Source organism: Leucoraja erinacea, chromosome 3, assembly GCF_028641065.1.
Source record: "Leucoraja erinacea ecotype New England chromosome 3, Leri_hhj_1, whole genome shotgun sequence".
Taxonomy (NCBI): Eukaryota; Metazoa; Chordata; class Chondrichthyes; order Rajiformes; family Rajidae; genus Leucoraja; species Leucoraja erinaceus.
This window is the reverse complement of record NC_073379.1, coordinates 71,004,327-71,017,578: the sequence shown is the minus strand read 5'-3', so window position 1 is coordinate 71,017,578 and position 13,252 is coordinate 71,004,327. Positions and strand designations below refer to the sequence as shown.

Here is a 13,252-nt window from a genome sequence, read left to right as displayed (position 1 = left end):
TGTTAGAATCACAACCTTCCAGGGATTGCAAAGAGCTAGGTCATTTGTGCAGCAAAATGGAAACCAGGTTCATGGCAATATAATGTGCCACATAGTCACTCCCCAAGAACAGTCATTATAGCAAGGTTAAAACAGGTATTCTAACAAAAGGAGGGTGGGAGGGGAAAATATGAACATGGCAAGATGAACGTACAAAAGTAAAAAACTGTTTTTGATGTGCAGAAAAATGCAAAAAAATTCTTACTAGTCCATATGCTGTAATCCTCTCGTGGTCTTGTGTAATGTCAGCTACATATGCAAATATCACTGAAAAAGTGACAGCAAAAATTCCAGACATTGAAATAACAGCAAAATACCACCTGCAAAAACAAAAGAAAGAAAAAGCCTTGCAAACTACACCTCCAATACAAATAGACTATCTGGCAGTTTCTATCTTGGGGATTTTGTTTCTGACTCTCGAGTTAAATCCAAAATGATCACTTGAAAATACTTCTCTCCAAATGAGAAGATCTTCCATCCGGAAGATAAGGTGGTTCAAAACTGTTCATACTCCCTGTCCTGTCTCATACCAAATGCACCTTTACCTTGCAGCTTAATAACACTTTGATGTATAATACTTGTTCACATAACATTTTTAGACAATGCAAATTGGTTCACACACTAATTTATTTCATTTCTAGGATATTTATTAACCCACTTTTAATTTACATAAATAACTTAAACTGCAACCTAGGTACTTTTTTACACTCATATCCTCCCTATTAGTTCTCATACAGAACATCATACGATCATAACAACACACTTACCACGGACTTGTCCTCATTAATGGAATTGGGACACATGTGAAGAACACCGTTAGTAAGAGAAATGATCTTCTCCCCCACACATCAGACAAAGCACCTATTAGTGGAGCACTCATGAATGATAAAAAACCCTAAAAAGGAGAAAGCACAGAATTATGCAAAATTTACTAGTTATATATTACTACAACCAAAGGCAATAGGCTGCTTAATCACAAACAAAACATGATAAAACTATAATTCACACGAGCTGTCATTTCCGGTAAATTGGAGGAACAGCACGTCATATTCCGCTTGGGGAGTCTACATCCTGGTGGCATGAACATTGAATTCTCACAATTTTTGTTAGCCCTTGTTAGTCCTACATCTCTCTCAGTCCTCGGGCTCCTCCTCCTCCTTTTTCCTTTCTTTCTCCATGCCTCCCATCAGTCTGAAGGGTCTCGACATCACCCAATCTTTCTCTCCAGAGATGCTGCCTGTCCTGCTAAGTTACTCCAGCATTTTGTGTCTGTCCCATTCAGAAGGTTGTGAAAGCCCAACAGGACATGCAAGGAAGTGAGAGGGAAGTGGACAGGCAAAGTCTGGCGAAAGATGATGGAAGGAACAAAAGAGGGAATAACGAACTCCATATCGGGTTGCGGTAAGCACGAAAGGCAGTCAGGTGGTGAAGCAGCAAGCAGATCTTGCTGAAGGAGAGGAAGGATTTAGAGAAGAGGTATTTCAGGATCGAAGAGGCACTTAACTCATTACATCACCTATTTCCTTCGCTCCATAGATGCTGCCTCACCCGCTGAGTTTCTCCAGCATTTTTATCTACCTTCTAACTCATACTTTCAGTAAGTTCAGCATGTCGGGTGATTAAAATAGAATCATCATTAAAATGAAGGTAGTCTCAATGCAACATTTAAATTATTACCTTCCTTCATGTTAATAGATTGCTTTCCCCCTTAACATCCCATTAGTTTCAAACCTTTTACAATTTTGACACCACCCAATGATTTTCGACACTGTTAATCTTAATAATAATAATAATAAATTTTATTTATGGGCGCCTTTCAAGAGTCTCAAGGACACCTTACAAAAATTTAGCAGGTAGAGGAAAAACATGCAAGGGGAATGAAATAAATCATAGAGACATGACTAGTACACAAAGTAAAGACAGAATACAATTCAAAACACAATATGAGGCAATTAATGCACACATGAAAAGGGAGGGGGACGTGGGGCTAAGGATAGGCAGAGGTGAAGAGATGGGTTTTGAGGCAGGACTGGAAGATGGTGAGGGACGCGGAATTGCGGATCAGTTGGGGGAGGGAGTTCCAGAGCCTGGGAGCTGCCCTGGAGAAGGCTCTGTCCCCAAAACTGCGGAGGTTGGACTTGTGGATGGAGAGGAGACCGGCTGATGTGGATCTGAGGGACCGTGAGGGTTGGTAGGGGAAGAGGAGGTCAGTGAGAGATATGGGGGGGGCAGATGGTGGAGGGCTTTGTAGGCGAGGACCAGGATTTTGTAGGTGATCCGGTGGGAGATGGGCAGCCAGTGAAGTTGTTTGAGGACTGGAGTGATGTGATGCCAGGATTTGGTGTGGGTGATGAGTCGGGCGGCTGCGTTCGGGACCAGTTGGAGTCGGTTGATGTAGGTGGAGCTGATGCCAAGGAGAAGTGAGTTGCAGTAGTCCAGTCGGGAGGAGATGAAGGCATGGATGAGTCTTTCAGCAGCGGGAGGTGTGAGAGAGGGTCTGAGTTTGGCGATGTTGCGGAGATGAAAGAAGGAGGTTTTAATAACATGGCAGATGTGAGGCTCAAGGGAGAGGGTGGAATCAATGATCACGCCAAGGTTGCGGGCCTGGGGAGATGGGGAGACAGTGGTGCCGTCGATGGTGAGAGTGGGGTTATTGATTTTGCTGAGTGTGGCTTTGGAGCCTATGAGGAGGAATTCTGTCTTATCGCTGTTGAGTTTGAGGAAGTTATGTTGCATCCAGGTTTTTATAGTTGACAAACAGGAGTTGATATGGGAGAGGGGGGGGTTGTGGGGGGATTTGGCGCCGAGGTAGATCTGGGTGTCATCGGCGTAACAGTGGAAGTCCAGGTTGAAGTGGCGGAGTATCTGACCAAGGGGGAGGATGTAGATGATGAAGAGGAGGGGGCCGAGTACGGAGCCTTGGGGAACGCCTTGAGTGACTGTGGCTGTAGCAGAGGTGTGGTTGTGGAGAGAGATGAAGTGGGATCTGTTGGATAGGTAGGAACGGAGCCAGCTGAGTGCAGAGCCTTCAATGCCGAGGTCTTTGAGTCTGGTGAGCAGGATGTTATGGTTCACTGTATTGAAGGCTGCGCTCAGGTCGAGGTGGATGAGGATGTTGAGGGAACCAGTGTCAGCAGAGATGAGGAGGTCGTTGAGGACTTTGAGGAGAGCAGTTTCTGTGCTATGGAGGGGGCGAAAGCCAGATGCCTGGGGATCTGTGCCTGGGGATCACAGTGCAATGTATAATAGTGCTGATTCTAACAGCCTTTTAATATTGTTATAAACAGCCACACATCTACTTCACAATAGTGGCAATTTTCTATTGTTTTAGAAAGCTCAAGGGGGGGATGGAATTTCCAAGCACTAGGTCTGAAACTGATGCTTTCCCTCTCGGGTGAAAGTAATCATATATGCAACCAGTCAGACTTTAAGGCCCTTTGTCAAAGGCATTCCTTTCCTATTCGTACTCAATGCATGGTGTAGATTGGAACCAATGTCTTATGCCTAACCAACTTCCTTTAAAAGGTCCGGTTTGCATTCTTAGATGTCAAGTCCCCAGATTACGGACCGATTAGAACAAAGAAAGTCAATTTTTGCTAATTCCAAGACAAACAAAAGGAAACCCAGCTGCAAGGCAAAAATTCTAGACTACAGCAGTTCAGTCATACACATTTTCTTTTTGGATTAAAAACACTTGCCCAGAGTAGGGGAATCGAGGACCAGAGGACACAGGTTCAAGGTGTAAGGGAAAAAATTTAATAGGAATGAGGGGCAACTTTTTCACAAAGGGTGGTGGGTGTATGGAACAAGCTACCAGCTGAGGTAGTTGAGACTGGGACTATCCCAACGTTTAAAAAACCGTTGGACAGGTACATTGATAGGACAGGTTTGGAGGGATATGGTCCAAGCACAGGCAGTTGCGATATGTTGGCTGGTGTGGGCCATTGTACTGAAGGGCATGTTTCCACACTACATCACTCTATGACTCTAATTAATATGGATGCAGAGAGATCTACCAAATTTTCAAATTATTTATTTAATATTTCATATCTTAAGTACATGCACAGATTGGCACATAAAGACACGCAATGTAGCTGTGACTAAATGTCCCCGTCCACAATTGAATGTAACATTAAATGGCAAGATAAAAGACATTAGAAAGATTAATCAAATGCAAAATGTTGTACGTGTACACTTAGCAATAGGATTGTTTTAAAAAGCAAAATGTTGTGGAAGCTAGAAATTTGATATAAACTATAAAATTTCAGAGCAATACATCAGAGAGGCAGGCCCATCAGCCCACATGTCCGTGCCAACCAGCACTCATCGATACTCACTCATACCAGATGCATTTTCCAACACTTAGCCACAAACCTTCTATACAATGGTAATTCAAAAGCTCATCTTACAAACTTAAAAAGGGAGTTTGTTTCAGATACAAGGTAGCCTGTGCATAGGGGTAAAAAGGTCCTCAGTATTTCTGATTTTTCTCAGATTTAAATTTCCTACCTCTGACATTGACACAAGAGGGAAGTTTCTTACTATATACCCTATCCGGTCCCCTCATAATTTATGGTCACCCTCAGCCTCTTGTGCTCTAAAGAAAATAAACTGGCTCATAACTCAAATGCTCCATCCTACGTAACATCCTGTTGTATTTCGTATGCATCCTCTTCAGCGCAATCACATCTTACACTGTGGCAAACATCAACTGCAGCCTAACCAATATTTATAAAGTTGTACCACAACCTCCCTACTTTCATATTCTATAACTTAATCAACGCAAGTATCCCATATGCCTTCTTCATCAACCTTATCTACTGTGCTACCATCTTCAGGGATCATTGGGGCTTACACAATTTAACACGACAAGTTTTGGTGGCAGCACGTTCCCCAAACATCTTAAAACAGCAAAAGGAAACAAATTGCTGGAGTAACTCAGCTGGTCAGGCAGCACCGCTGGAGAATATGGATAGGTGATGTTTCAGGTCTGATGGAACCCTTCTTCAGACTGATTGTAAGGGGAGGAGAAAGAAAGCTAGGAGAGAGGAGAGGAGAGGCAAGACAAAGCTTGGAAGGTAATGGAGGAGGGTGGACTACAGGCGTGGGGATAGGGGGGGTTGATAGGCAGATGGTTGGAACAAAGGCCAGAGATTAGAAACTGAAGGTGCGAGACAGAAGGATTGAAAGTTGTGAAACCGGAGGAAGGAATGGAAGGAGGAGAAATTGTGAATTACTCCCCTCCCCAACATTCCTTCCTCCAGTTTCACGATTTGTAAGTCTTCAATCCTCCCATCTCACTCTTTCTGCTTTAATCTCGACCTTTGTACCAACCATTTGTTGATCAATCCACCCTCCCCTCGCTTAAGTCCATCTGTCTCGATTTGTCCCGACTCTCCTCGAACTCCCCACAATCAATCTAAAGAGGTGCCTCAACCGGAAATGTCACCTATCCATGTTCTCCAGATATGCTGCCTGACCTGCCGAGTTACTCCAGCACTGTCCCTTTGCTTAAACCAGAATCTGCAGTCCCTAGTTTCTACCTTAAACACCATCTCAGTACATGTCTTTAAAATGTGCTGCTTTGACAAAGATTTGTTCATCTGCATTATATCTTCGTGGATTAGTCTCAACTTTTGTTTGAGAATACTTTGGTAAAACTACTTGGAACAGTTTGCCACATTAAAGATAATGTATTTGTTGTTTATTTCTACATTGCATTTTTTCTAATTAGATCATTTCCTGTGCACCAGAAAGAATGTCTTAAGTTTACTGCAGTGAAAAATCAACATTTAGATTTCTTCCACCATCAACCCTCTGAGATTTAAAAACCACTCTTAATTGAAGCAGAAACATGTACACTCAGTGAATCTAGTTCACATAAACCGCAGACATTAGGCAATAAGCTTATTTACAATGAGAATGAAGAAATATAAATCATTTCCAAGCAAATGTACTGTCCTCATTTCAACAACTTCCCCAAAACACAATAATCACAATTTTTGTATTTAATTTTAAATTCCCAGAATAAGATTGTGTGTGAAACAAATCAGATCTCTGGATTGAAAATGGAGCTGCTCTGGAATTACATATTCCTTTTATTTACGTTTAATTGAAATTAAATGCAAGAATATCCAGTACTGCTTAATCTTACATCACAAGAATCTTGACTGCTTAATTTATTTCCGTAAAAAAGTGGGGAAATAGAATGCAGAAGCAATACAATGGAGTCACACGTTACACCAATACGAACAAACAAAACATACTGCACACTGTAGAGTCTGAACAAAACAAAAATAAACAGATGACATTTAGTAGGTCAGGATAGCATCTGAAAAACAAATACACCATTTCTGCTGTTCCTTTTATTTGCAATATCCGAAATATCAATAGAAAGGAAATGTAAAATAAACATTTTTAATGGAGGAAGATGCGAAAATGACAAGGTGTCGAGATGATTATCAGGAAATTATCATTGCCCTATCAGTTTTCATGCTTTACAATTAAAAGTGATAAGGTGGAGATCATTTGTTCCTCCTGGGTGCAAGTTGTGCTTCTATTTGCCTGCTAATGTGCTTCTATTGTCTACCAACTATATTCTGACAAAAGCAAATCCAAGACTAAAAATAATTGTAAGTTAGTGGAAATCAGTTAGTACTTCAAAGACCCAATTGTTTTCACTTAACTGATATCCTAACGATGGAGGGCTTTGCTGCCGGGGTCCGCCAAGAACAAACGGAACAAAGTGAGGCCTGGGGGGGGGGCTGAGACCAAGTGGAACAAGGTGGTGGGTGGGAAGGCCTGGTGCTACGAGCGGTGCAAGGAAGTAAATTGGATTATTCGGCACTTTTGTTACTTTGTCGGACCCAGACATGTGGCGACACTTGGTTGCATGTAAAGCAAACCATTTCACTGTACCTAGGTGCAGATTATTATCGGAATGGTGTCGGGTTAGGAAAAGGTGAGATGCAACGAGACCTGGGTGTCCTTGTACTTCAGTCACTGAAAGTAAGCATGCAGGTACAGCATGTAGCGAAGAAAGCTAATGGCTTGTTGACCTTCATAGCAAGAGGATTTGTGTATAGGAGCAAGGAGGTTCTACTGCAGTTGTACAGGGCCCTGGTGAGACTGTACCTGGAGTATTGTTTGCAGTTTTGGTCTTCTAATTTGAGGAAGGACATTCTTGCTATTGAGGGAGTGCAGCGTAGGTTCACCAGGTTAATACCCGGGATGGTCGGACTGACACATGATGAAAGAATGGATCAACTGGGCTTATATTCACTGGAATTTAGAAGGATGAGAGGGCATCTTATAGAAACATATAAAATTCTTAGGGGATTGGACAGGCTATATGCAGGAAAAATGTTCCCCACGTTGGGGTAGTCCAGAACCAGGACTTACAGTTTAAGAATAAAGGGTAGGCCATTTAGGACTGATATGAGAAAAAACCTTTTCAGCCAGAGTTGTGAATCTGTGAAATTCTCTGCCACAGAAGGCAGTGGAGGTCAATGCACTGGATGTATTCTTGAGAGAGTCAGATATAGCTCTTAGGGCTAACAGAATCATGGGATATGGGGAGAAAGCAAGAACGGGTACTGATTCTGGATGATCTGCCATAATAATATTGAATGACAGTGCTGGCTCAAAGGGCCGAATGGCCTACTGCTGCACCTATGTTTCTATTACATGTGACAATAAGGTATAATTCATTCATTGATATAACGATCCTTGAAAATACAAAAATCTATCTCTGGACAGCACAAATTCTAGCAAAGATGAAGCCGACCTTCTTGAATATGTAGTCATGCACTTTCAATCTGTACACAAAGGCTAGGAATAGAATGCAACAACCACCTTTATCCTGTCAAAAAGCACCGAGATTGTATGTAATGTTATAATCATTGACTCTTGTTATATGAGAATTTTCTCGAACAGTCTGTGACCCACTGTGGCCATAGCGCTATGTTTAAACCCCATAGCGCAGTGGCCGATAACGCTATATTTAAACCCCCATAGCGTTGCAGCCGACAGCTCTTTGTTTAAATTCCCACGCGTTAAGCTAACAATGCTCTGATTAAACCTTTGCGCGCCAAACCGGCAGTGTTGTGTATATTACCTTTATGCGCCAAGTCTGTAGCGCTGTGTGTATTGATTTGCGTGCCCGTCTGCGGCTGATAGTGCTCTTTGTTTAAATTCCCACGGGTTAAGGCTCTGGGGGGGGGGGGGGGGGGGGGGGGGGGGGGGGCTTGTTAGGATGCAGTCCTCTGCCATTGGTTATAGTTTGAATTTGGGAGCAGTGCTATTGGCCAGGACTTACCGGCAGTTATTTCAACACCTGATTTCTCACCTGAAAAAGGCAGGCAGAAATAAAAGGGACAAATTTAGATGCCCCTCAAAAATTGATAAAAGGTTCAAAATATGTTTTTGTACACCTACTGCTTCCAATGCGGATAGTACAACTTTGTAATGTCTGCACATTTGCAGGTTTGCTACATTGATGCCAAAAAAAATGCAGTTTGTTAAAAACTGTGGTTGTGCAGGGGACAACCTACCCAACCCCCCCCCCCCCCCCCCCCCCCCCACATAAAACAAACCAGAGAACATTAACAAACTTTTTAAACAAACTAAAAATAACAAAAACGACGAAAAGGACAGACTGTAGGCGAGGCTGTCATCGAAGCGCCACCTGGATATTGTCAGAAGAGATGCATGTTCCCCTTTACTGGAATGATATTGTCAGAAGAGGCTGCAATGACCCATTAGATGATGCACCTTTATATTTGCGCCTCTGTACTGCATTATATTCTCTCTAGTTCCACATATGCTTCCATTTTACATGCTTTCGATCTTGCAGCAAGGTCACATAGTTGGTCACAAGTATCAAACCCACCCATGAGCAAGACTATACAGCTTAGAGCAAGCCCAATAAACAAATATATGCTTTACCAAAGACTGAGACCTGTTCAGAGTTGGCATCTCTGAGCACTCCATACATCCCTGATAAGCTTGGCTTTAAGTATGTGCAATGTGTCAAAATCAGGGTTAGATTTTCAAAATCAAGTCTGCAATCAATCCCATCTGTTCTAGGAATGCAAAGGACAACAATTTTAATTTGACACCAAATAGAGTAAACATTTATCTTAAGTTCTAAAAAGTTTACTCCTTTGCATAGATTGATTTAGCATACTTGTTTCCATATTGATTGTTGCTGGACATTACAAAAAAGCTGTGATCTTGGATAATCAAAGGCCCATTTCTTAAGGAAAGATTAACATTTTTAAATAGCCTAAGTGTCCAAAGATTATTCACAAATAATTCACAATATAACATGATTTTTATATCTAATTTACATTAATTTATAGGCAAAATGGAAGGAATTTAGTGTTCAATTGCTGTAAATAAATGACCATTTAAATCGGCTTTATAATGGGTTCATGTTAACGCGCTGGTTTAGAATAGTGCACTCAAATGCCGAGAAAAATACTGCGGGATACAATAAGCCCAAAATGAACTACTCGCTATAGATAACTTGATAGGGAGGGTTAGGATATATGCCCCATTTAATGTAAAAATAAGGTACATACCTTTAATTGTTTGCTTTATAAAACCCTGGGGCTGCGAGATGTTGCGGAATCATATGAGTAATTTTAACTATCCGGTGCTATCGCTTATCGAGGCCCAGGACAGAACTAATAATAGACAGAGTGCGACCGAGTGAAGTGCTGAGATTTTTTCGTCATGATTTACTAGGCTGACGAGTGGAGGTGTTCGGCGAAAAACGATAGTAAAACCTCCGCTTGGTCTCACCGATATAGATCTGCCCCCTCCAAACAGCGCCAAAATCGCGGGCCTGGCTGTGGGCAGATTCCCAATGGCGATTCAGGTAGGTTTTGTAACATACCTACTTTAAGTATGTGCATGACGTGTCAGGGTCAGGGTTACACGTCAGGGTGACAAGCGCAATCAACAACTGTTCTAGGAATGAACAAAGGAGCTCACTATTCGGTGTCAAACATAAATAGAGTAAACATTTATTTTTTTCTAAACATTTACTCCTTTGCAAGATTGATTTAGCAGAGATACGCTGTTCATCAGAATGTTGCTTTTATTTTTCACAGGTTACATCGGGAGATGTATTGGTCAATTATTCTTCTCAGACAAATACAAAACCCATCTGTAAGCGAGTCTAAGCATGCAACAGAACATTCTTGTGTAACCTGATGGAAAATCAACCCACTACATTGATCTTTTTGCCTACTATGGATTGGTTTCGACACAAAGAAATTTTAGTAAAATTCTTTTGAACATGAATTTCTGGCAGATTAGATAAGGATCAGTATGGTTTCTATGACAACTATAACTCTTGCCAAATGAAAAGCTAAAGCATTGGTAGAGCATGAATTTAAAATATAGGAATGCAGAATTTCCTCAATGGTGATGTTTTTAACGAGGAGACACTCCCTATCAAATGCTGCTTCTAGCACCGTCATCACAAAATAGATTCCACAATGTCATGCCACAATCAACAAAATGCCAGGCAAGTGCATTAAAATTGGCACATAGTCACATCCAGGAATCTGGACTGCCCACCAAATTCCAGGGCAACAAAGTATTATGAATGAACTACAAGGCTAAACAAGACATAAATCAGGCAGCTTAACTCTCAAGCTACTTGGTTTACCCTATCCCTAATTGAATAGCTCTGACAAACCTCTTAGTCGGTGGCTTTCAGCAGCTCAGCTAGCCTCGACTTCTGGGCCTTGCCAGTGCGGCTGCAGCCTTCAGAATAGAAAACTAAACAAGGCCTTTGCTGTGTTGCAGTGTGAATTACATATTGATCGAGTCTTACAGCAGGTTAACCACAGAATGATTTTTTTCAAAGAATGTATTCAGCACTCCAAAAATATTTTGAACTAAATTCACCAATGCACAAGTATAAAAACAGCATGACCAAATCTGAAGTAAATAACTGGGACATTAATAACTTCTGAGATTAATCTCAGAAACAGCAACTAGAGTTATCTTTTTAGTGTAAAATGAGAGGCATTTTTTTCCAGACACATGGCCATACTGTCAAATAAAATATGCATTTTAGAATATTAGGGACCAGTATAAAATGCTTCCAGAAACAAATAAAAAATATGCCATCCTAACATTCTTGTATTGTTCTTTGAATTATGGTACATGCGTTAAAATTTGTCAGGAAATTATTGGGAACATCTTTTAAAAATATAAATGATCATATCCAAACAGAATTGGTTCTTTAGAATATTGTGCATTTCATAAGTTACGTTTTGTTTCAGTAAAGCAGGAACTGAGAGCAGTGAGGAATTGCAAGACAACAGTGCACTGACTTAGTTCTGTATTTTCTGTAAGATAAACAGAATCATCCCAACATCACCATTAAAATTTATTGTGATAGATCTGCAGAAGCATTTATCAGTCTCACATGTAATATGAACATCTTTATCAATTTCTATAAAATGATATCCAACTTTGTTTTTGTGAAGTGAATTGCAGAGCCATTCTTACCTTTACACCCTGAATAAGGCCATTCATTAAAAATGTATGTTTAGGAAAGGTTTCATGCAGAACCTGCAAAAAATTGCAAAAACATTACATATAATAAAGAGAAAACACAAGGTTACCAATTAACACTTCCACTATGAGAAAGCCAAAATTAAATAAGATTATCATGCTTTGCTTTAGCAAAAACCACATTTGTAGACTAATGTAAACGGACTGCACCAAATGCTACAAGTCATAGAAATTGTACACACATTGGTGGTGAAGATCAGAAAACAAGGATATTGACATTTTTCATGACATGGAAAGAGGCCCAACGGCCAAACAAACCTACAAACCTATTCCATCCATACCATTGTGTAGGAAGGAACTGCAGATGCTGGTTTAAACCAAAGATAAACACGAAAAGCTGGAGTAACTCAGTGGGACCGGCAGCATCTCTGGAGAGAAGGATTGGGTGACGTTTCAGGTTGAGACCCTTCTTCAGAATGTATAAACGTCTGAAGGGACTCGACCCAAAACATCACCAATTCCTTCTCTCCAGAGATGCTGCCTGTCCTGCTGAGTTACTTCAGCTTTTTGAGTCTATCTTCCATCTATACCATTCCTCCATTTCCCTGTTATCTATTCTGTCAAATGCCCACCAACTCCACTCTGATTACACCGCAGGTAATTTAAGGTAACTAAATTATCTTATCAATCGGCATGATCTCAGGATGAAGGAAGAAAGCAGAAAATGTTCGGAAAACTTTGTACATTCTCCCTGCGAAGTGCACAAGGCCAGGACTAAACCCAGAGTGCTGATGCTATGAGGAACTCCACTGCATTTTTGATCTTCATTGACTTGAGAAAAAAAATATCAAGTACTGACAATGCAATGCCAGGCAATGAAAAGGAAAAGTGCAAATAGCTTAGCTGGAAAGACAAGGCAATGAAAAAAAGGCACAATTACCATTGTAGATGGTTTAGAAAATATAGAAATATTGTAAAAACAAGAAAAAGTAGCCTGGTTACAGCTTTTTCGCACCCACAACTAGCTCTTGCCAATAGTTAAGGAGCAAATGTACGAACATACATCAATCATTTCTTTACTCCCACCCTAACTTCTCAAAAAATGTAATACCAGGTAACCGTAATAGTGTAAAATCAAGTGACTGAAAAAAGCAAAATCACTGATGACATTATCAGTTTTTGCATTTAAAAAGGTTTTATCTGTGCAGTTGAAAAATCTAGTACTGTCAACAGACATTAATTAAGTGGGGAATGCTCTTAATTTCTTGGACATTGTAACAAGTGTCACAATGTCACAAGTGCCTATTAGTAAATTGACAAAAACAGTAGAAAATTGCATCCACTAATTTACCACACAAATGTTCATTTCCAGTGCGAGGGTTTCCACATCAAGAACATTGCAGTATTCAAAAGTGTTCATCACACCTTTCAAAGTCTTTCAATGCTCATTGTACCAAAATAATGTTATTTCCTTATTACTACGCCACTTCAGTAAAAGGATATATTGTGTTTTATGAAATAATTGCAGAAGTGTGCCATAAAACATATTTTACTCACTGTTAGCATTGGAGTGGTTAACAGTCCCCAGGCAAAGAATTCTAAAAAGATGACGACTACTGCATGATAAACACTAGGTCGACCAATCCCATGTTGCTGAAAAACAATGAAGAAAGTG

At 40.7% G+C, this 13,252-nt stretch overlaps 1 protein-coding gene across 1 annotated transcript in view; it reads right to left on the bottom strand.

Annotated features, from left to right (window-relative positions):
- The window catches only part of LOC129695702 (hippocampus abundant transcript 1 protein-like), a 59,836-nt gene that overhangs the window by 32,775 nt on the left and 13,809 nt on the right, over positions 1-13,252 (bottom strand). The window contains 4 exon segments of the mRNA XM_055632896.1: positions 245-359; positions 807-934; positions 11,572-11,634; positions 13,135-13,230. Of these exon segments, the coding sequence (XP_055488871.1) occupies positions 245-359; positions 807-934; positions 11,572-11,634; positions 13,135-13,230 (402 nt within the window).